The sequence below is a fragment of the Helicoverpa zea genome, chromosome 31 (genome assembly GCF_022581195.2).
Source record: "Helicoverpa zea isolate HzStark_Cry1AcR chromosome 31, ilHelZeax1.1, whole genome shotgun sequence".
Classification (NCBI taxonomy): Eukaryota; Metazoa; Arthropoda; class Insecta; order Lepidoptera; family Noctuidae; genus Helicoverpa; species Helicoverpa zea.
This window is the reverse complement of record NC_061482.1, coordinates 978,661-1,002,910: the sequence shown is the minus strand read 5'-3', so window position 1 is coordinate 1,002,910 and position 24,250 is coordinate 978,661. Positions and strand designations below refer to the sequence as shown.

Here is a 24,250-nt window from a genome sequence, read left to right as displayed (position 1 = left end):
GATTAGTAAAATTGGTAATCTAATAATCATCTTGTTTCAGTTACAAATGTCGGAAGAAGTCGGAGAAGAAGAAAGCCAAGAAAAATTCAAAGAAAAGTCATCAAAGCTCACAGGTGCTTACAAAAGGCGCCTTGAAAGGATTCGACGGAATTAAGGTATCTATCCCAACATCAGATATTAACATGTCTGCTATTGTCCCGTCTCTAACGCCGAAGAAGAAGAAAAAGACTAGTTCTAAAAACAAAAGGGAAAAGGTATCCGAGTTCAGCGGAACATATGACAGTCAACGAAATGCTGGAAATGGCACCACCTCGCAAAAAGAAGTAGATGTGTATGAATTTATGGACAATGAAGAAGCTGTTTTTGAATTCAGACCTTCGACGTTAATGGAAAGATTTAAAAGCATAAGTTATAAGGAAACCCCCGGAACATCCAAAACTAAGCAAGCAGCTGATGAAGTGGACGAATCTAGTGACAGTGCTTCGGATGGTGACGATTTCGTTTACATGTCTGATGATTACGTTTGTAGTGACGATGAAACTGAAAACAGCCTGATGTCTTGTGAACTCAGCAATGGCAAGGTCGGAAGTGAATTCAAGAAGAATATATCTCCGTTAAAACGTAAAGACGCGGTAGAGAAAAACGCTGTTATGGGCAAAATATTTAAACACAACGCAGTGCGCACTGATAAGAAGAGTACGAAGATAAAGGAGACTGCTAAACCAAAGGCAAACCTAGACCAATTATTTGACAGCTTACTTGAGGAAGAGCTGAGCACGTCTGCGTTAAATAAGGAAGCAGAATTACCCAAACATGAAGATATTATCCTATCGAAAAAACCAGATCATGTATCCTCTAAACATGACAAGTACAACCATACGCTCTCCACCAGAGATGACACTTCTACGAGAAAATCAAAAAGCCCAACACGTAAACATAGTGTATCGCCCCCGAAAGAATTCGAACGACCATCCCTTATAGATTATGGACCATCAACTTCGAAAGCAGCAGCCCTAGATTTTGGACCTAGCACATCTAAAAAACGTGACATTATTTTGCCAAAAGACTTTAAACCTCACTTACCGAAGAAACACGAGACACCATCATTGAAGAAACACGAATCATCACAAAAGTACACGAGTGTTAGAGATGACGAACCTGAACTGTCCAAAAATCAAGTTATATTTACTAAGAAACGTGAATCGAAAGAAAAAATATTAAAAGAAATGTCACCACCGAGTAAATTAGATGAAGGTATCAGTACTAGCTACGATTACAACGCCGACGTGTTCGAGCAGATACAGTACGATGATATGGGAGTAGCGAGGCAGAGGGCACGCCGGAAATGTACCGTGGGGAAACAGAACGTGCTGGCCGAGACTTGGAGTTCGGAGTCCGAGCCTGACGGCGTGCCGCCGCGGCCCAACAGCGCCGAGTCCGTGGTGATGAGCTCGGCCCGCAGGAAGAAGGGCAGGAAACGAGATGGACATCATGCCAGCACGCGGCGAGTCAACCGGCACATTTCTTTTAAAAAACAAGATTCTGAAGTGAGATCACATCGCAAAACGAGCACTGAAGCTGGTCCCAGTCGAGTGAACGGCGCCTCGGAGGCGGGGGTCAGCGTCGACCCGTACGAGGCGCCGGCGGCATCGACGTCGTCGGCGCGGCCCCGCACCACGGCCTACTACAACTGGTCGTCGGAGGGCGACGAGGAGTCGGAGCGGCTGCAGCAGCACGGCTGGATCGTCGGCGACAGCCACAAGAAGCTCGTCACCATGCTCGCGCACGCCAAGGGCCGCAAGAATAATCATGACGACAAACGACACTTCGTTGAGTAAGAGTTTTAGTTTATTTTACTTTGTAAGGTTAGATTATATTAATCTTGTATATACTGTACATAATATTCTAGGTCTTTAAAAAATGTAAAATTTCGACCAGAAATTTATAAAGCTACATATAATTAAATTCATTTCTGTAAATATGTACATTTATAGAGTATTCAGTTAAATTTCTGATTGAAATGTTTATTTAGCGAATTTGCATTAATTTTAGTATTTGTTGATTTAGTGACAAGGGCATTTTTAGTTTATACGCGTTGTCTGTTGTAGAATTTTATTGTATCAGGTAATTAGTAAGTTTGTCCACACGAGTTGATTTTGGCTCTCGACGACAAGTGCCATTTGGTTTGGGAATCAAGACTAAAGAAATTGATCTCTTGAGCAATTGGTTACTCACTGACGTAGCTAACACTGAAGTGACGGACAGTTGAGCAAATTAGTTTTTGTAGAAAGCTGCGTACCAGGAAATAATCTTGAAAATAACCTGTTGTTAATCCTATAAATGTATATGTAGTCAATTCAATAAGTACATGTACGTGTGTGCCCTTTCAATTAATAAAATAATAATTAAAGCTTCGTCATAAATGTTGCACTTTATTCGCGATTGCAATTTTCACGTGATAACCACTTTTTTAGAAACTTAGTATTTGTACATGTATTCGAATGAAACGATTTCAATTTAAAAGTAGTTAAGTATCGATAAAACATAAGTGTTTACGTGAATATACTAATGTGAAAATTACTAATAACTACATAGATTTGTTCATGATAGTATTGACTAAAAATGCCTCCTGTCCCTATTTAATTATGTAGTCAATAACTAGAAAATCAATGGGGTGTTTGACTTTCATCAAAAATATTTACTAGAGCATATAAATGCTATATTCAATATGTGTTAGAAGTTTCCACTATTGCTTGTCCTTTCCAAAAAGTAGTCAAATACCCTGTTCTCATGAAACACTATAGATTCTTCAAAAAGCATAATAAGTAATATTACTTTAATTACGCATTTGAGTAGAAGAATTCGTTTTGAGAATCTAAATTGCAAGTTTTGTTATTGACTGATCGTCTTGAGTAGTTAGTGATGTTGTACGATTGTCTAGCGACGCTGGTACCGGGGTTCTATGCGTGGTGCGTCACTTTGTGTTCACTTCAGTTTGCTTGACTTTACATGAAATTGTTGCGTCAGTTATTGTTTTATCTAGTCCAATAAGGAAAGACTAAATACCCCGTTATCAGCTTCAGTACATGTGATGTTAATTCCAATATTATGTTAATATAAATGAAGACTTTTTATTTTCGATTATTATGTTCAAATGAAAATGTAATGATTTCAATTTATTTAATAATTCAAATGAATGAATGAATGAATTATTTTTTGTTTATGAATCAGGTGAATTATATTATGTAATAATTCAAATTAATGAATCAATTAATTATTTTTTGTTTATGAATCAGGTGATCATAATTCAATAAAGCTCAATGTTAATTTTTAATTGCATACTGGTTGGTACTTTGCATATTTATATGAAAAAGTTCTTATATTCTTCTTATATTTATATTTTAAAAGAGAGTTATGTTTCTTTTCTTTCGGAAATTATGTTTATTTTCATGGGGTTTATATGTGATTGTGTTCAACATTCTGTTTCGGTCAATATTATGTTTTAAAATGTACTAAAAATAGTTTTCACCAAATTGATGTAAAATAGAAAAATAAATAATCAAATTTTCTATTACCGGGAATAATAAGATATACCTTCACCAAATCAGGTGTGCTTGAAAAGGGCAATGTGTAGAAACATGTCTATTCTCCAACAGACTGAAGCTTTACTCCAGTTAGTTAGGTATTTAAATAAAATTATGATAATCTCCTTATCTTGATATGAATTCTTATTTAAATTAAAATGGAGTATAGTGTCATCGGAAGAGCCTTATTTTTCACAATAGTCAGGTCAGATTTCAATGAAACCCTTTTATATTATGATTGTTCCATTACTCCTCAATCCCATACATTTGGTTAGGTGCCATAGTTACAAGTTTTTTCAAATGAGGTGCTTCCGATGACACTAAATTTAAGGTCTGTTGATGGCAGGCATGTGGTCCTTTTCAAGTCAGATATTGTCTTTTGTGCATACACAGTTTGGCTTAAAATGTGGGGTCGAAATGCAAAATCTAGAGTCCTCATGCTTACAGCAGACAAGGATACCCCATGTAAGTTTCGCAATTTTGTGTAGATTTCCAGTTAAAATTTCGAATATAATTGAAAGCCATTTACAACCAATAATACTGTAGACCGTGGTCACGGCATTGGCGCGAAAATTCTAGTTAAAAAGTGTCACCGCAATTTGGGAAATCCTGAAAAACGCGGAAAATGTGTACATGAGGTATCTTTGCGAGGAATCTAGAATTTGTGGTTCGACATCACCTTTTGGACTACCCTGTAAAATTTACTATTGTAGTAGAAATTAATGTTGTAGTAAAATGACCCAAAAATTGTAAAAGTTGCCCTTAAAGTAATTATTATATTCTCGATGACGTATAATTCTGTTGTATGTTTATTCGTACCCTATTTTCCTTTTCCCGTATTTTTATCTTTGAATCCGGATAGCGACAAACATGCGCACAAATGAATAAACTCAGGCGCAGAAAGAAAGACTTTGTCGTAGTGACCTATTTCATTATGTAAATTATTTTCGTGTCATGTTATATCTTCATGTCTACTCTCACTCAGACTCATCACGTTTCTTTCTTTCGAACCTTTTTTCTAGGCGTATGTTAGATATAAAATTAAATATTTGTAACTATAATCAGTATAATCTCATTTGAACTTGGTATAGTTTAAATAGATTAATTCATAAGTCCTACTAGTCAATCAGTATCATCAAGTGTTGCACTAAACTCACGTTGAATTTTAACAGTTGAAATGAGATAACACTGCTATAGACCGCCAGTGCGGATTCGTCCCACTTATAATTGAGCTACTTTTTGTTTTAAATGTTGTTTGTGTTAATAATAATATAAACAAATAAATGTATACCAAGAAGTGTATATCTTTATTATTTGTACAAAGTGTATATAGAACAATTCATATAAACTCTTGCAAAAGAAACAGGCACTTGAGAAAACTTGGTTTAAAGGCTTCATATTAGTTTTATTAGGTTTTTTGTGGCTGGAATTTATTAATAGTAGGTAAAGGGTTAGGGTAACGTGCGCAAGAGTGAAAATTCAAATTTGGAATACACTCTTGCGCACCCCACTGAACCTTTAGACGCTAGTAATATCTTCCAGTTACTGAAAACTTATTAAAACATATATAAAGTTTTTAAAACCAATTTTCTCTTAAGTCCACGTTTTCATTGCAAAAGAGTGTACTAATACTTTTCACTCTTGAGAGTGAAAAGACATTGACGACCTCGCTGGCGGAATGGTCACAAAGCCGAAATACCGAACCTGAGCTCCCAGGTTCGATTCTCGGTACGGTCAACATTGGTGTGATGAGCATGCTTGTTGGCCGAGGTGTTATAATATTTAGTTTTTCAGTCCAGTATCAGCGCCCATAACACAAGTTAATAATTACAAACCACATGGTATGGACTCTTACATATCAGGACAAACTTCAAAGCAATGATATTGCTTTTGCAAACAAGAAACAAACTAACTCAAGTCTCTATAATATTCATCTACAAACGAAAGGTTCTTATAAAAGTTTGCTCTAACGGCAAATGAATTAGTAAGTTCTTGAAGGCCTTAACGACCTAATTTGTAACTTAGTAAGTTCTTGAAGCCCTTAAAAGTCTAACGTTTACTACTTTTAAACGATTATAATATAATGGTAAGTATAAGTTTCTCTGGATCTGGATCTCTGGAACATCTGCATCATCTCGACCTACGTGCCTCGTGCCACACGCGAATGCAGTCTATAAGCCTGTTGCGTAAGTACCTACCTACTTACGTAAGTAGAAACAGATCTGAGACGGCCTCATTATAATAGGCACCTAAGTCCCGTACCCATGGGAAAGTTTGTTTATACCTAAATACATAAAGCTGGGAACGCTATCTTGCAGAGTTCACCTCACACTCTTGAAATTCTCGTTGTTCATCAACAATATTGATTAACTTAATGCTGAGCATGCATACGAGGTTGCACATGCATTTGTGCAGATACACTACCGACTGCACTGCACTGTAGCACTAAGGCCCAGTTGCACCATTTATGTATACCTAATCATAACCAGCCGTATACTTGCCGCCCATTGATCAAATTGGCGATTTGTCAATTGAAAATGGTTCGGTTATCGTTATATCTAGCTAAATGGTACAACGAGCGTTAGCAACAAGTATTTTACCCAAATCTATGCTTACCTGGTAATTCAAAAGATATTGATGTTCTACGAAAGCACTACCTAGTGCTATTTTTGTTTATTTTACCTACCACTTCACGCGCCTAATATAAAGTAACTAGAGCACCAGTAGTTGGGTACTACGTTTGAGTAGGCACCTAATACCCATTTTCGCTAACAAATACCTAAATTTAGGGATCCCCTAAGAGTATTTACGGAACACTTAATAAGAATTTTGTTTTCACCAAAGTTTAGGTGTCCCTTATACCTAGTTGTTTATGTCAAAATTGGGAGAGCCCTTATTCTAAGTGGCACTTAGATTAAGATTATTGGTGAAAACGGGCATTAGTATCTTAAGGTAAATAATCTCATCTTAAGGTCCGATAAATTAATTGATTGGTCTCGGCTGCCATTTAAAATTATAGTCGTTAAGGGTAGTCAGAAGCTAGAAAGTCTGACAGCCGGTCTTACCAAGGAGTATCAGGTTGCCGGGTAACTGGGTTGAGGACTTCAGATCGGCAGTCGCTCCATGTGACACATTGGCACTCAACTGAATCCGGTTAGGCTGGAAGTTGAGTAGGGCTAAAGGCTAGGCAGATGATGAGTAGGTACCCGTAGCAGTACGTACCATCTGCCTTTGCTACTCTGCAAACGGCGAAGTTTGCCGCAGTCGAAGGGCCTTACATTTTTTAGGCACCTTAAACCATAGAATTACTTATCCAATCCTATTGTCTTATACGTTTAGAAGGCTTAAAAATAAAACAACACCATCAGCACAACCATCGTTTTATTTCCTATAAGTTATTTTAGTTAACATCACTTCCTGTAAAGCCTAGCTCTGGCCGTGAGCGCGACGCCCACCACCAGCACCATGACGCACGCCGCTATGAGGACTGGTATGAAGATGTCCACCAGCTGTAAGCTGCTCAGCAGTCGCTCTGTCAGCTCGTCTACGAACTCGTGGGGCAGATCTATAGCCTGGAAAAAAGAAATAATACGTTAGTAAGTATGTACGTGTTTAAGCCTAATGACTACATGTGTCATCATCCTCCGAGCCTTTTTCCCAAACTGTGTTGGGGTCGGCTTCCAGTCTAACCGGATTCAGCTGAGTACCAGTGCTTTACAAGAAGCGACTGCCTATCTGACCTCCTCAACCCAGTTACCCAGGCAACCCGATACCCCTTGGTTAGACTGGTGTCAGACTTACTGGCTTCTGACTACCCGTAACGACTGCCAAGGATGTTTAATGACAGCCGGGACCTACAGTTTAACGTGCCATCCGAAACACAGTCATTGGTGTCTAAGATATACTTAGAAAGTACATACAAACTTAGAAAAGTTGCATTGGTACTTGCCTGACCTGGGATCGAACCCTCGCCCTCATACTCGAGAGGTTGGTTCTTTGCCCACTAGGCCACCACGACTACATGTGTGTGTAATGACTACATGTGTAAGTATAATGAAATCGTAGGAAAGTCAAAACTTTACATTGAATATCAAAAAAAGATTTTTAGTATGACTACAATCTACACAGAACCCCAAAATATACGTATTTTATGTCTGTATCTATGTCCGTAAATAACATAGCTAGGTTCACAGCTCAACATCAAAATTATTTATTCAAACTAGGGCTGCAAAACAGAACATTTTGAACATCAAAATTTACAAAAGCTGTTATGCTTGATTTCTAATTAACTTCGTTTAAATTCAAAATTAAATCAATGATTTTGTAAATTACTAAAACAGACTAAACCTATGAATTCGAATAGCAGTAACAAACAATTTACACAGCTGCGTAATGCTATAGATTATTCACTAGGCGTCCAATTAGCAAACATTCATTATTCATCGACAACAGTTCCCCATATTGTAAATAACATCATTAACACAAGTTCAAAGAATTCTTTTTATAAATAAGACATCTACAAATTCAATTACATTATCAGCGCATCAATTTAGTTCCTATATACAACAGTCATGCAAGAGTTTTAGTATGAAGCAATCAATATATATAATAGTTCGTAATTTTCCTTTCATTGAATGGAGTCTCATAAAATGTTTAAGAATGGCTTTCAAATATTCACGCGGAGCAACAAGTAGCTTGCCGCTAGCGACATACTAACCTACAATGTAAATCAGGGACGAATACTACGTAGAAAGGGATGTTATTTTGAAGCTCAAGGGGTGGCAATCCATGTTTTTGTCGTTTGTTTTCCTAACTTCGATAGCCTGTGGGAAATTGGATGATGTATTTTATTGGATTGCGTTTGTTACATTGTGCATTGAAGCCTGTCTGAGTGTGGTTAGGGTTATTTTAAAAGATTTTACAGTAAAACAACTGTATTTTGTACTTAGTACTATTTAATCTAAGGAATTATAATAGGAATACAAATAAAATCTATGGTTTATAGGATTATTCTCATAACATTGTTTTATTACCTACTTAAGAATCAATTTGTCCTAGACACAAAAGAAAGTCTAACAACCTAATCTACTTTTCCAAGGGATATTGTGTTCCCCGAGTTACTGGCTTAAGGTTTTCTTGTACATATAATAAACTTAATGTTAGAAACTGGAGAATTTCCTCAAACCTTAAAAAAAGCTCTTATAAAGCCTCTATATAAGAAGGGATCGCGGCATGACATAAATAACTTCAGACCAATTGCACTATTACCAAGTTTTTCAAAAATATTTGAAAAAGTAATATATAACAGAATTACCGTTTTTTTGGAAAAATATAAAATATTAAGCGTTAACCAATTTGGATTTCAGAAAAATAAAACAACATCTTTGGCAATATATAAATTATTCAACACTATCTGGGAAAAAATAAATGTTAAAAAACAATGTGCTGCCCTTTTCATTGATATGTCCAAAGCTTTTGACTGTGTAAAATATGACATCCTTTTAAATAAATTAGAAAGCATAGGAATACGAGGTATAGCTCTAAAACTGGTAGAAAATTATTTAAGTAACAGAATGCAGGCAACAATTATCGAAGTATATAATGAAAATACTAAAATGGTTGAGGTAATTAAATCTGAATTTGAAAATGTATTACTGGGTGTGCCCCAAGGCAGTATATTGGGTCCTCAACTATTTCTTATCTACATAAATGAGCTACCGAATATAATAAACCACCTTTGTGTAATGTATGCCGATGATGCAACTATATTTATCTCAAATGATGATGCAAATGTTACAAACTACGAAATTGAAATAAATAGAACATTAACGACAATAACTGATTGGTTGCAGTCACTAAATTTAAAAGTAAATCTCTCAAAAACCAAATTAGTCCAACTAAGAAATTACAAGAGTAAACCTATGAAACTAAATGTAAACGTGGCCAACAGAACTATTGAAGAAGTAAATCATATTAATTTTCTTGGTGTGACGATAGATCAACATTTGAATTGGAAAGAGCATATCGCGAAAATAAATAAAAAAATATCTAGTGCTTGTTATGCATTATCCATCTTGTCAGAAACTACAAATGTGGACATCACTAGAAATGCCTACTATGGACATGTTTATCCCATTTTAACGTATGGTATTATTTACTGGGGGAACTCGACAAATGTACAATCTACTTTCATTCTCCAAAAAAAATGTATAAAGACAATATATAACATGTATAGTACTGAATCTTTAAGAGATACATTTAAGACAAAGGGTTTCCTAACACTGACTGGAATCTATATACTGGAACTGTGTTTGTTTGTTAAAAATAATATGCAATATTTTAATTTTAAAAGTGACTCCATTAAAAATGTTCGTACACAATATAAGTATAATATTAATTTGCCTTGTATAAACAATATGATTTATTATAAAAGTACATATATTACTGCTATTCGTGTATACAACAAACTGCCATCAGCAATTAAGCAATTAAATGGAAATATGTTTAAAGCAAAGTTAAAGAAATTTTTAATTGATAATGTTTTTTATAATTTAAATGAATATTTTGGAAAAGTAATTTAGAAGTGTCACTTTTGTATTGTCAGTGAATCTTTTTATCTTTTTTTTTCTCTACTTTATTTTAATATTGCATGTCCGACTTGGATAAACTGTTGATCTAATTTATTGTATTTAATGAACATCAATATGTACACAGTTATGCAATAAATGAATCTTTATCTTTATCTTTATCTTTCAGATAGGTAATCGCCTTATGTAAGTAATGCACGGGTTTTAGCTGCACCCAGTTGTACTGAAAACCGATCTAAGTTTGATACTTAGATATGTGATATGGAGTCTGAATAAAAGATAATCTAGAATTCTGGACGAGAAAATAAATGAATAGGATGCTACTCAAGCAAAAACTAACTAAGCAGATAATGGTAAAGTACTTAAGTAAATAAAACTTACTTCTTCAATCCATAGGATGGGAACAATCGCGGTGCGTAGGTTCTGTGTGACGGGTATGTTTCTAACCGGCCGCGAGAAGATGTTGAACTGCGCTCTCTTTGCACCCCTGATCGGAGTACCGGTATTCTGGAAGTAGAAAACATGTTATATAAGCTTATTTGAAAGTATTTCTAATGCATATGCTTAGAGTACCTGCACACTGCAGACTAATATGTCGGCAAACATTTGACCCGATTTATGGCATTTATTTTAAAGAAAATATTGATTCCAATCAAAGTTTTCAGTTGCTCTGATACCGACTAAATACATGACCTTATAATGTGGGTACTACCATTCATTTCCGTGCTTATCATGCGCCCGGTAAAACTGTAGGCCGACTAAAATCTTCAGGGTACTTGGGGTGGGTTGCACTATGGAGCAATAACGTTGATTAAATTTATAGAGCGGCGGCAATTTAAGGTCTGTCCTAGGTTTGGTTACCGTTATAGCTGCATGGTGGAACTTACCCTTAAACTAAGTGGATCATACCTAAACATATGACAGTTAATCATTCATAACACTGTTCTTGTAAGATTCACAAAAAAATATGAATCTATTTACACGACGGAAAGTTCCAATAAGCTACTAATTGGCTATGTCATGCCAATTAATGTACCTATTTATGTTTTTTTGTTATTGAAAATGGCCATAAGCGAACGATCGGCGAAAATATGATAGTCATAACACATCGACACTATTAATAATTTGTGATATGGATAATCACTTAATCTGGAATATTTTAGAAAATCCTCCTTCAAATTATTATTAAAGACTGTTAAGAAACTCGCTATCTTATAGATTAGACACTACGGGACTCGCTATATGCCATTTTAAATTAGGTACTTACTCAGTCGCATAGTCCATTTGCTGACCACCAGGCTAGTCTAAAGACAATTTTTTGCTCAGACAAGCTGCCAACTACAGGATGAATTAATCACGCTTGCTTACGGTGAAGGGCGTTTTCAGGCTGCTTTTTATAAAACCAATCTCCTGATGTTAGTAGCGAAAAAAGCTACACAAAAATGCAGTTCCAAGAAGTATATTTTTATTTGGGTATATTTTTAGCGCTCAAAAGAATCGATCTGTTAAATAAAAATAGCTTTGAAAGAGCTCCTACCGTAAATAAACACAAAGGCTGTGAAAGTCTAAGTACTACTTATCTACGTAACAGACAGAAGACAGCCTGTCTTCTATAAATACTAACAAAGGCAACAACATGCAATTGGAATAAAAGAAAAACTAAATAATTAAGCACTAAAAGTCCAGACGTAAATAGAAAGACGGTAAAGCAACGATTACCAACCAAATTATTCAAAGCGAACTCGATAAAGTACTTTTAAGTTATTTAAAGGCGATCGATGGCTATTTATCAAGAACCCCCCAGCTGCATAACAACACTTGCAAGGACACATGCAGCTAAATAAATGAGAAGCTAGTGTTATTTTTCTAAGCCCTGAACCCTTCATTAGACGGCTGCGGCTGAAATATTAATGAACTATAATGAAGACTGAGCCAGCCCTTTTGTTCCTGTCAACTTGTAAATTGCTCGTCGGCGGTAATTTGTAAAGGTCTGGTCACACTGCAGCGTTGCAAGGAAACATTCAGTGCAACAGTTTTTATGAGGCAAGCAATGTTTTTCATGCTATTCATGTCCTTTGATAAATGAGGACCTTTTAGCATAAGGTAGACAAGTTCAAGTTTATTAAAAGTCAGGTAAATAGACAAAATGGTTTTAAAAATTAAAAGTAATGGCAAATATTTGTATCTGTCACCCTGTCGTCACTAGGTCATTAATTATCTCGTGATCAAACGGTGGCAGATCTACCGTAGTAGGCGCTGTTGGTACGTATGCCTACAACCCTAATACACTTGTGACGTCATACCTATTACACTTATTTCTTCTTTTTGTGTACTCTCTATAAACTTCCTTATGTAGGTACTTCCTCAATATACTCTCTCATGAATTTTAATTTAAAGTGAATGTGAATTCAAGCATATCGGATGGATGTGTCCACAAACTTTTTTGAGAGCTAGATCTGGCACTGTGGCCATAAACCTGACAGTCTTAAAATCAGATTAACCAATAAAAAAAATGACACTTCATATGGAACAGCGAGCATTGTCCGCCCCGGGGCGACATTCAATCTTATCATATCATGTAATGGCTGAAATTAAACTATATCTTCACAAATACTTCTGTATTTCTCACAAAGTACGTTTTCTTTATCCTCTTTACGCATTTGTTCTCGCAGTGTGTTTGCATCCCACGTGCACCTGCATGCAGACAATAATGGGTATCGATCAGTAACTGAAAGCTGGACTACACTCTGGTATTTACGTCCATCACCGTCACAGGCTGCTGAAGTCGCGTGCTCATTGATTTAGACATTCATTAAGCATTTCATTTTAAATTATTCTTAACTAGTCTTTCTTGTCTAGAATTCAAAGCTTAAATTTTAGTTTTAATTGATTTTTCAGTGTAAAGGTTTGAGAAATGGCAAGGACGGGTTTCTATACAAAACAAAAGTATTTTAATACAACCTACTTGAAGAAAAAATTTTTATTTTTCAAGTAGTTTTACTGACGGCCCAATTTACAAATAATGTCAGAATCCTTTCTTCAATCAGCTACCAAATATACTTACACCTACAGCCGATATATTCCACATAATATGTATATACTTTCAGGAATACACAGTTAATCCCTATATGCAGGAATATACACAGTCTATTCGTCTAAGACACATCTCAAATTCAACACAGCTCAAATATAATAGACAGTCTATTAGTTTTCGGCGTAACCGTACCTCTAGCGTTTGAATACAAAATGATCAAGTGACTATCAACTGACTATCAAGTGTAAAGTCCAGACTCTCAGATAGTGTTTCGTCAAGCCGTCGATATTGTAAGGCGTACAGCCGACGGCCACGTATTGTGCACACAGTTTCCGTTATTAACCAACGTGCAAGATCAATCAAAACTCACAATTGTTAGGCTGGAGACCAGATTACTTGGTAGATAAAGACTTCTGGCCTGAGCTAGCTCTAGAACTAAGTGTATAAAGATACCTACTGTGTTATGTAAGGACCAGTTCGCCAACAGATGAGGTAAAATTAAATTGAGCATAATGCATAGATGATGATATTAAATATCATGTTTATGTCCTCATCATCCTCCGAGCCTTTTTCCCAACTATGTTGGGGTCGGCTTCCAGTTTCACCGGGTGTAGCTGAGTACCAATGTTTTACAAGGAGCGACTGCCCTATCTGACCTCCTCAACCCAGTTACCCGGGCAACACAATACCCCCTGGTTAGACTGGTGTCAGCATTACTGACTTACTACGTACATCATGTGTATGTCTAAGTGAAGTAATAAAGTTCCAAAAGCTGATAAAAAGCGGTTGCAACTAGCAAGTAAAAATGTAAGCTGGACTAATAAAACATTTCATTCCATTTCCTATAGGGCTTTGGTCACAAAACAAACTAGCCAGCAGCGACCCGCTTTACAAAAACATAATGGCCGTCTATCTTTATACTTGCCTCACTAATTAAAACCCAAAACATCAGTCACAGGAATGCGCGGCAGACATTATTGAAAACTTAATTAATCCTGTACGTAGTCCTGCGGATAGCTATCAGTTGAGGGGTTCGTAAAGGGTGTATATTATTGCATATTCGGCGACCATCGCCCAAGGCCCTCAGGCTCGTAAAAACATTGAGTAAAACATGATTCGACATCGATATTTTGTGCGGGGTGTCGGACTCATTACATCCCTATGTAGGTGCCGATGGCGTCAGTCCGACAGCCATATTGATGGGAGAATTAATATTGTATCCACCTAAGTGACATGACAAACAGCTTATATACTTCGGCCGTTCAGAGAATGCGTTCCTGACACCTATCAGTTAGTCACGACTAGTGATGGGCACAACATAACACTGAGTTCGTTACCGTTCCTTCAAAATGAACCGCCGCATTATTTTAAGATTATTTTCGTTTTAAATTGGCGGAATCATTTGTTTTATTAAATATTTTAGTTATTTAAGTGGAAACCAAAAAAAGGTAATATTCATATAATAAAATTGTTTTATTTATTCTTTGTTACAAGTACATTGAATTGAATGTGCGAACAGAATATTAATCAGACTCCGATTTGCTTGAGGAGGTGGTGTCTTCATCATCATCTTCGCCTACATGTATAATTATATTATTATCAATAACAGAATCAATCCTGATATCTCGGTCTAACAAAAGCCGGGTAATCAAATAAAAACAGATCGAAAACACTTGAAAAACGTGGTCTATGCGCACGAAACGACAACGGACGACTGTTTTAGCGTCACAAAATGGCGGCCCATAACGCCATTTGGGGTTACCATTTTTAATCTAAGTATAAAAATGCGGTTTGGTCATAGTTTTATTTTTATATTTCATAAAAGTTATAATTAAGTCTTATAGTCCATTATTTTCCAATTCTTAAAAAGAAAATCAAAACGTATTATTTTATATTATAACTGTATAAGAACAGATTACGATACTTGCCTGTTATTTTTAGCACAGCACTACAAAATATAAACCGCTGACATAACCTTGTAATAGCGCAGTATAGATTTAGAAAAATATTGTTTACCAAGTTATTTGACACTCAGTTTGGCACAAAATTATAACATTCATTGATTATTGATATAATAATGTTGTTTTAATGCTCCTCAATTGTTAAAACGGTAAACAACCAGCAAAAATATTTTTATCGTAACTGCAACGCCATTGCAAAGTTACGTCGTCAGTTCAATCGCGACGTGTCAGGAACGCATTCTCTGAATGGCCGAACTATAGTTGTAATAATGTCTTATAAAAGTTATTTATCTATGGTGCTAAAAGCACATCCCAAGAGGAGCGGATGGGATTGACTCTATACTTTACTTCCTCACATTTAATATTTAGTAAGTAACAAATGGGGAACAATAATAATATTATCGTACATCGCAAGCCCGATAAATTTCAGGCGTACCTAAGGTATTTTCAATGCAAGTAGCTATCAGACAATACACGAATCCACTTCAGTGTGCAGGGTACAAGTAAATGGGCACGTGCTCCCGCACAAACACGTGCGAATGAAACCGACGATTCAATCGGATTTTGTTCACAATTTTATGGATTTGCATATTTTTTGCTCGGCGCTGCGCCGCGGAGAGCGGCCTGCATTGTTGGTAGCGAGCGAGTGTTGCAACTGGCATTTGTTACACTTTGAAAAGCGTTCCAAGCACACGTCTGGTAACAGATTTAGAAAGGGTTTATTGTCTACAGATACGAATGCGGCTTCTAAACGAATAAATGTCTGTTTAAGTTCTTTTTCTGATAAATTGTGTAAACTATTCTAAAATTAGGTGAAATGTCAGTTGCAACATAAAACATACTTGCAAGTAACGTCATCATGCTTTATCAAAGTCAAAACCACCCCACCACGTGTATTTTGACGCCTAATCTCCCTACATGCCTATATAATGATTTCAAAACACCGACGACCTTGGCCCTGAAAACCTACTGTAGGGTGAAAGGGGCTCGTCTCGGAGTAAGTTGTCAGACGCCGGGGTCGTGGAGGCCCACCCCCTAATCCCCTAATCACCCCCTAAACGATTGAATGACTCCCTAACTGGCTTCACGTTGTCCCAGACAATGTTTTGGCGAACCTTGAGACTGTTGGTAGGTAGGTTGTCAAGTAGATACTAATCAAATAGAATTTGAGCAGCAATTATTGACCAGTTTACCTAGTTTATTTATTTAAGCATAAAGCTTATTATCGGCAATTATATTTTTGAGCCGTTTGCGAGCGCGAAATTTTAATTATTTTTTAAGACTCAAAACCAAAATTATGTAAAATGTAGCCCAAACACACATTTTTTTTCTGCTGGACAAGTAAGATGGATATTACGTAAGATGGATAGCAACGTCGCGAAGCAAACCTTCGCGGACCACTTGGAATACGTCCAGGGACCACCAGTGGTCCGCGGACCACCGGTTAAGAACCACTGATTTATATACTTGTGAACTTAAATGATACAAAATCTATCACTAAGTACTTACCTATAAATTATATCCAACCTCATTGTAATACGACCTCCACATTGACCTCGCATCACCAACACATGGGTAAAAGGCAAAGAAATAATATAAATATTTTACGTACCGGTTCTAATTCAATGAAAATCTTATGGTTTTCCTCGTTCGGGTGCATCCCAAGCACGCTATCTCGATACCTGACGTCCGCGAACAGGAAGTGTGGGTACGACATTATGAGAAAGGCACCTGCGTAAAAACAAAAATAAAAAACAATTAAATAAAAATAAAAAAAACTAAATCGAAGACCGGGAAGTAGGTCAGATTAATGTTCCTAGATTTTCTTACAAACATACATAGTTACAAGTGAAGCTAATAAAAGCATGTCAAAAAAATATTATTTAAAAAAAATTAGTAATAAAAGTCTGTCACATCCTTCGTTTTAAAACACATGAATAAAGTGTCATTTAGTTATCAGATAGTTAATGCTATCTGCCAGATAAAGTCTGCTTATAATTTCTGTCTGATAAGTTCCTGATCGGGTATCAGTGACTTTATCAGTAACCTGTGAAACTGGCCATTAGAATTTTTGCTTCCTAATGGTTTCGATGGACGTGATGGACGTATGTATTATGAAAACCACAATAAATTGCCACAAAACGATATTTGAACAAATAAATTGATACTGTTATAGGGGGCGTTACCAAAACACCCACCCTTTCCCCCTCACACACACACATAGAAATATCACTAATACTTCGATACAAACACCCGTTATTTTTCAATAACCGTATTACTATATTTGTGTTATTTCCAAATGTAATTAAAAATCATTCGTTCGGATGAAGTTCAAAGAGTGTATTACTATTATAAATTGCAAAAACACGTGTATCGATTTCAATAAAAGCTATCGATATTGGCCACGTATAAAAGTTTCGTAATTAAAATAATTAACTCCTGTAAGTACCCAGTGAAACAATACGGGTCGGATGCACTGAAAACCGTTCGACCAATTTTAATATGACTCCAAAGTAATTGACGGCTGGCTAATTAGTTTGTTAGGGTTTATAGGCGGTGTCGAAACGGTTTGTTCAAAACTTTTGAATGCTGTACCTTTACTATAGAGTAAATGTAGTATTCACATGTAAATATTGAATCTGTAAGTAAACGAAAATGTAGCCTAATTAGCCTTTTCCAACTATGTTGGTGTCGGCTTCCAGTCAAACCGGACGCAGCTGAGTACCTACTAGTGTTTACATGTAACGACTGCCTATCTGACATCCTCAACCAAATTACCTTAGCAACTCGATAGCCGTTTGTAAGAATGGTTGTCAGAATTTCTGGCTTCGGACTAATCGTAACGACTGCCAAACATGTTCAAATGATCAATAATTGTGTTCTATGATGATATTCTTAAGACAGGGACGAACATGAGAAAAGTTAGTTTCATGATATCAAGTACCTAAGCATTACTGAATGTCTCCATAAAATACAGTGACATACAGACAAGCAGGCACCGCGAGGCTGACTGGTCGACACATCATATGCTTAATAAGTTAATTAGCAACCATCATTAACCTGCCCTATCATATAGCACTTCCTATCAACCACTGTGACATGATCACAAATTATGATATTAATTCCTATAATATGATAATTTCATACGTGTTTACTCAGGGCTGGTCAATGTAAGGCTGTATTCATACGGCGACGTGGTATGATACTTTGAATAGTGTAGTAAGGTTCTTTATGTAACTAAACATTAGGGTTTTATTTATTAAATACTTTTTGCACAATTCTGCACAATGGCGTACTTAACGCCTTAGGTTTTTCCCAGTCGTTTTCTCCCAGTCTACCTTTTAAAGGATCTTGATATTACTTATTATCATGTAGAAACTCAGATGAGAATAAAATGCGGCTCAATAACAATTACTTAATCAATTGAGTCATTATTTTAAGCTTTAGTTTATTGATACATGTATAAAAAGTCCTATCAAGTGAAGTAATAGGTACTTAATTTGTTATTAGACAGAATTTTTGAATAAAGTTTGATTGATCCGCAAAGGTGCAATTGTTTGAAGCACTAGGTATAGTATATCATGTAGACTTTAATGAACTCCATTCAGTTATGAACAAACTTTCAGCAGTAGGTGAGCTCGTTATAGTTTGGTGATGAAATGAGTTCAGATCTCGGAGGAAGAAAAGATGAGCGGAGACGCCAAGGTCAGGCGCCTTCTTTTACGTCAAGCGACGCGCGGTAGGCGTGATCAGTTTCTAGAATGAACGATGCGTTCGGGTTCGTTGTCAAATCAAAAGTAATCTGTCAAAGATTGGTCTTGATTGAATATAAAAAAATGGGCGAGTTCCAAAAAAGGAGTATGAAGGCAGAGTTAATAATGTTCTCCGTCGCTCGAACACCTGCATTTTAGCGCGGTGCATGGTTTTTTAGAGATTTTGCGATATGACAACTCCGCTTGTCATTTTGTTCGCAATGTTTCAGATCATAGGAGTACCTATGCTTGTTTAAAGTTCCTTCAACATTATTATAGTAATAGATATTCGTAGAATTCTGCAGCCTGGCTTGTTATATTGTGAAAAGGTAGTGAATATAATTTAGTATGGGGCAGGGAGACACGTTATTTACTTACCTGTCTTGATTTTGTTCTTACATTAATTGTGATTGACAAAGTTATAAACACCTTTTCTATTAGTTCCTTATGCTAAAAGCATGAACAAATGTGGTCTAATGAAAATAGTAATAAATATTTAATCGTCATTGCCAAACTACAAAATATTCACACATATATCACAAAATCATATGAGTAGCCTTTTTCTGACAATGTTGGGGTCGGCTTTCACTCTTATAAGATGCAGCTCAGTACCAGTCTTTACATGAAGCGACTGCCTATCTGACCTCCATAACACCGTTAACTGGGCAACCCGATACTCGTAGTTAATACCTTCTTACTGATTACCCGTAACGATACGTACCGATTAAATCTCTGCTAATTAAGAGCACTTGTGATAAATACTTAGTTAAAAATATATCGTTTATTGCGAATAGTTGCATCAAATTGCAGGGGTAGCCCACTCGTGTTATCAAGGGCTCTTTAGCTGATTTCGTCTGTCAGTCTGTTAGCTTAATTGATCGAAAACATTTTAGAGTGCAGTCAAATATTTATTCAATTCAGGTTAGGTAAACATGTGTTTGTACTTATGTGATAGTCGAATATAGCTGCAGTACTTTCAGTAATAGGAATGAGATTATGGGAAAAAAGTATGTTATGTACCTAAACGGAAAAACTAAAACGAAAGCCGACTGTTGGCCGGATGTATTTTTTTTTGTTTTAGAAAATCGTGAATTCAATCAAAGTTTTAGTCCCTCATCATCATCATCATCGTTTTTTTTTTAAGTGTGTACTTACATTCATCTTCATACTGATTTATGAACCCAAATCTATGGGCCGACTAAAAGTTTGTAGTCTCTTAGGTACTGGAAATCTCTTTTTGCTAGAGAATTATTATATAGCTATATTTTCCATGAAACTAAATGTGGACCACAATATAAATATAAATCGGATCCAAGTAATACTAATTATCTTCCTCTGCGAATGCGGCTTTTCGACTTATTTAATTATATTTTCATTAAACCGTTCTTTTTACTTTTTATAGGAAATGCAAGGTTTTAGTGGAAAATAATATTAATATGTGCGGTAATCTTTCGTTGAAATGGTTTAACAAGAAATGTTAATAAGTATTACTTTGTGAAAGTGGAAAGGAAACAATATTTATTTTATAACAATAAATACCCAGCCATAGCTCTCGGACAAAAGAAACTAAAAGAGGTTAAAAACCGGCTTCGCATAACTATTAGATAAAACAAAAAAACTCACACATTAGCAATAGTTAGTAAAATATTAACACACATATTGGAAGCATTCATACAACACACACAAGCATACATATACACAAGTTCCTACACAGAACATACAGGGACCTGCCTAATAAGATCAGCCTCAGTTGATAACTGGAATCCCATCCCGTAATCGTAGGAACAGCTAAGAGCCCTGCAGTCAGACAGACCAACGTGACAGTGCTGGTTATCGAATTAGCCACTCTAACGCCCGTGCATAACAAAAACCTATGTGTTTCTCGCGTATCAACCCAGTTCCCAATTTAATACATTTTTTGTAGGTAAGCTTTACAAAAATATAGTTAAACAAACGACGTTAAATAAGACCTTATTCTTAACTATTCCGGACAAAACCAGTTTTCTTAGAGCAACTCGGAAAATATTTTCTTGAAAACATTTACAAAACGAAATAATCCTTTGAAAGTGCTCTTAACTTAAGTACATATTATATCCTATTAGTTGTTTCTCAAAATATTAAATTTTATTTAGTGTACCTACGATAGAAAATGTTTTGACAAAAGCTCCTTGTAGGTGCTCAAAAGTTTATATTTTATAAGTATTTCTTCAATATACTGTCACTGAAGAAGGAAAGTGTGAGTACCTAGGGAAGTAACATTTGTCGGCTTAAGTTTTAGACAGAATTTTCAACATGTAGAATTATTTCTCCTTCAATTTGAGTATAAGTATTTCTGTTCTTAATGTTGTTTATAAAAAGTAGGACATTCGGCACCGCCGAATGAAAGATTTGAATGAAAATCATAGATTAAAGCTGAAATCAGCTTCACCACCTACCTTGCCGGTGAACTACTTATCAATCTTCAGCATCAGTACTAACGGCCTACAAATTATATCTACAGCAGCGACAAAGAGTGTTTTATATCATAACTGCTTACATGATGGTTGTACACAGTTGGTCGTCTGCGAGGAGACCAACACATTGATCTGTTCAAAGGATCAGCAAGGGTGAATGGCCACTCACAAAAGGTAAGTAGCGCATTACGTGGGAGTACAATGCCTGAATGTGTCGATGCAATCTCTGCGCTTATTTCTTCTTGTAGGTACTTATATTTGTCCAAGTTCATTGTTAAGTTTTTTTTATAATATGGAGACAGTTATTGACCTACAGGAGGTATGACGAACACTCTTATTTGTGGACCTTAATGTGTATTTAAGTTTTACATAAAGTCTTTGATTAGTAAGCCAGCTTCTGGAAATACATTAATCTCCATACTTTATCACCTCTCTTAATTTTAAATAATATACATTGTTTGTTTTGTAGTTTCAGCAACATAACGATAAAACGCAGGTAAGAATGTAGTAATTTAGAGTCAAACATGACAATCTCAAAACTAGAGGCAACAAATGTCAAAGTCATCTGGCCCCCCGTTCTGGAAAGCCGAATTCGAATGTCGGCACCCCATAACATGCCATAGCAGTTTCGTATAATATGGGAACTTGTAGAGGTTCTCAAAATTTTTCATTGGCGAGGTGTGTAAGACACAACAGATTATGTTACTTTGAAATAATGTATAAGTAGATGAAGATACCTGATAGATTCGACTTCCTAAAACCTGGTTGGGTTTTGATTCCAAATCAAGGGACATCGATTAACGGATGTTTATCAGTATTACATAAACAGTCGAGTTGAAGTAATTTGCGATTCGGAATCAATTTGTTTGTGCTGCTACTCGGGACGGATTTGATTCAGTTTTGTTTGCACACCGATATTACTGAAACTTCCGACCAGATTGAACTCGATTCGTGACATACATTTTACTTAGTTTGCCTATATTAAGTCTAGCTTTGTGGCTGACCTGATTTGTGATCTACCTAGGTGTTGGTATCTTCATTGAGATTTCAATAAAATGTCAAAGTTGGAAGGTTTTTTATTAAATGAAATGGTCAGCAGGTATTTAAGAATGTCACGTTTGGTAATATTGATTAATACCACGCATGTCTAAGGGCTGATTTTCAATGGCCAAAAACTTATAGCTGAAGAATGACGTTTTGACTGCTTTTGTGTAGAAAATGTGTCAAACCGTCATATTTATTCCTCAGATAGAATTATGATAATTAAAAACGCGGTCCTAAATAAAATAAGAAGTTAATCGCTTGATTTCACGTTAACTAGCACCACTTTCACGGTAACACCATTTCCAATTGTCAAGTTTGCGATTTGACCAATGGCCGGCAAATATACGGTTGGTCATAGTTTGGTTATCATTAGGGTCAATCCCCACTGAAAGAGCAGCGGCCGGCAGCGGCCGGCAGCGACCGTAAGTGCAAGTGATTGAGCGCGAGCGCGGCGGGCCGCGCGGCGCCGCGCTGGGCCGCGCCGCGCCGCGCTCTTACATTGTCCGTGCTCTTACGGCCGCTGCCGACCGCTGCTCTTTCAGTGGGAATTGACCCTTATAGTTAAATAGTGCAAAGGACTCTCACTAAAGGGCTCTTGAAGCTGCCTGAATCTGGAGCGCTGAAAACCCCCTGAATGCAAAAAGGCCGATAATAAAATGAGTTCACGTAATTGCTGTAACCTGTAACCACGAGAGGCGGGAGAGGGGTGACACACTTTCATTGCACTAGTGTTTCCCGCGGTAACAGTTGCGTCCTGAGAGAAATAGTTTAGCTTGAATTTCGATAAAAACACCCCTATGTCCTTTCCATGTGGTTTTATTTCAAAATTGGTCGGTTTAGTTTTTATAAAGGGAAGTTGTCATTAGGAAACCCAGTCTAATACAATTTCCTCTGTCGAAACGAAATTTTTATTGCATGATTTTTTATTTATAAATAGGTAAGATATAATACGTGTATATATTAACCATAAAAATGACATTATTTCAATTAAATAAAAATCTATGATTAAAAAATGTTTTTTTTATGAGAACTTTACAGCTTACAAGAAGGAAATATTGTTATCACATTAGGTACAAAGGAAACTTTATTTAATACACTTAAAATGTATTGTATCTTCCACCTGTAGTCGCATTAGATCTTACATTTATCTGTTTTCACGAGAATACATTATAAGACTTATGACAACTGCAGCTTGCATTTTTCACTCCCACTTAGCAAAACATACTTTATCTCAAGAACATTTTGTTAAGAGCACACTACAAACTTTTAGTCGGCCGATAGTTTGTTTGGGGCTTATAAATCTGTTTGAAGATGAATGTCGGTAAGCACGTTACCTACAAATATCAGTTACTTAGCCAGTATCAGGCTGACTGAAAACTTAATTTAGAATCAAATTTCGTAAAAAAAAATTGCCAACCATCGCGTCAACTGTTGCCCGACTGTTGAGTTTGCAGTGTGTAGGTACTTTAAAGGTTGATTACAATTCCACTTACACACTTTCCATATTTTTGAAATATTTGTTTGAAGACATATTGTAAAAGGTTTGAATGTGGCGAGAAGGAAGCTCATGGTAAGAATAATTCTTCAGTGCCATTTTGCGGTTGTAGGTAAATCCAACGAAACATTTCTCAGAAATCATTTCTGGGAATATATTTAAGGTGCAGGTGGCCATCAAACCATGAATATTAATTAGCTATATGTGGTTTATTATGTCAGAGATTTACCTATAATTATAGGAAAAAGAATATACTAGAAGCTGCTCCATTTATTTACTTCAAAACTCAGCTCATTAACATAAATCAATTAATACAAAACGTGTGAAGGAGTTAACTAGT

The 24,250-nt window shown here is 36.2% G+C and overlaps 2 protein-coding genes across 3 annotated transcripts in view; one reads left to right on the top strand and one right to left on the bottom strand.

The window, feature by feature from the left end:
* The window catches only part of LOC124645178, a 48,592-nt gene extending 43,711 nt beyond the window's left edge, over window positions 1–4,881 (top strand). For both annotated transcript variants that reach the window (XM_047184943.1, XM_047184944.1), the window contains one exon: window positions 41–4,881. In XM_047184943.1, the coding sequence (XP_047040899.1) occupies window positions 41–1,838 (1,798 nt within the window). In that variant the 3' untranslated portion in view covers window positions 1,839–4,881. The remainder of the gene's footprint in view (window positions 1–40) is intronic.
* A 2,067-nt stretch (window positions 4,882–6,948) lies between these two features.
* The window catches only part of LOC124644915 (sensory neuron membrane protein 2), a 78,671-nt gene continuing 61,369 nt past the window's right edge, over window positions 6,949–24,250 (bottom strand). Inside the window, exons 8-10 of the mRNA XM_047184589.1 lie at window positions 16,779–16,897; window positions 10,553–10,678; window positions 6,949–7,156 (exon numbers count right to left, since the gene is read on the bottom strand). Coding sequence (XP_047040545.1) covers window positions 6,995–7,156; window positions 10,553–10,678; window positions 16,779–16,897 — 407 coding nt within the window. The 3' untranslated portion in view covers window positions 6,949–6,994. The remainder of the gene's footprint in view (window positions 7,157–10,552; window positions 10,679–16,778; window positions 16,898–24,250) is intronic.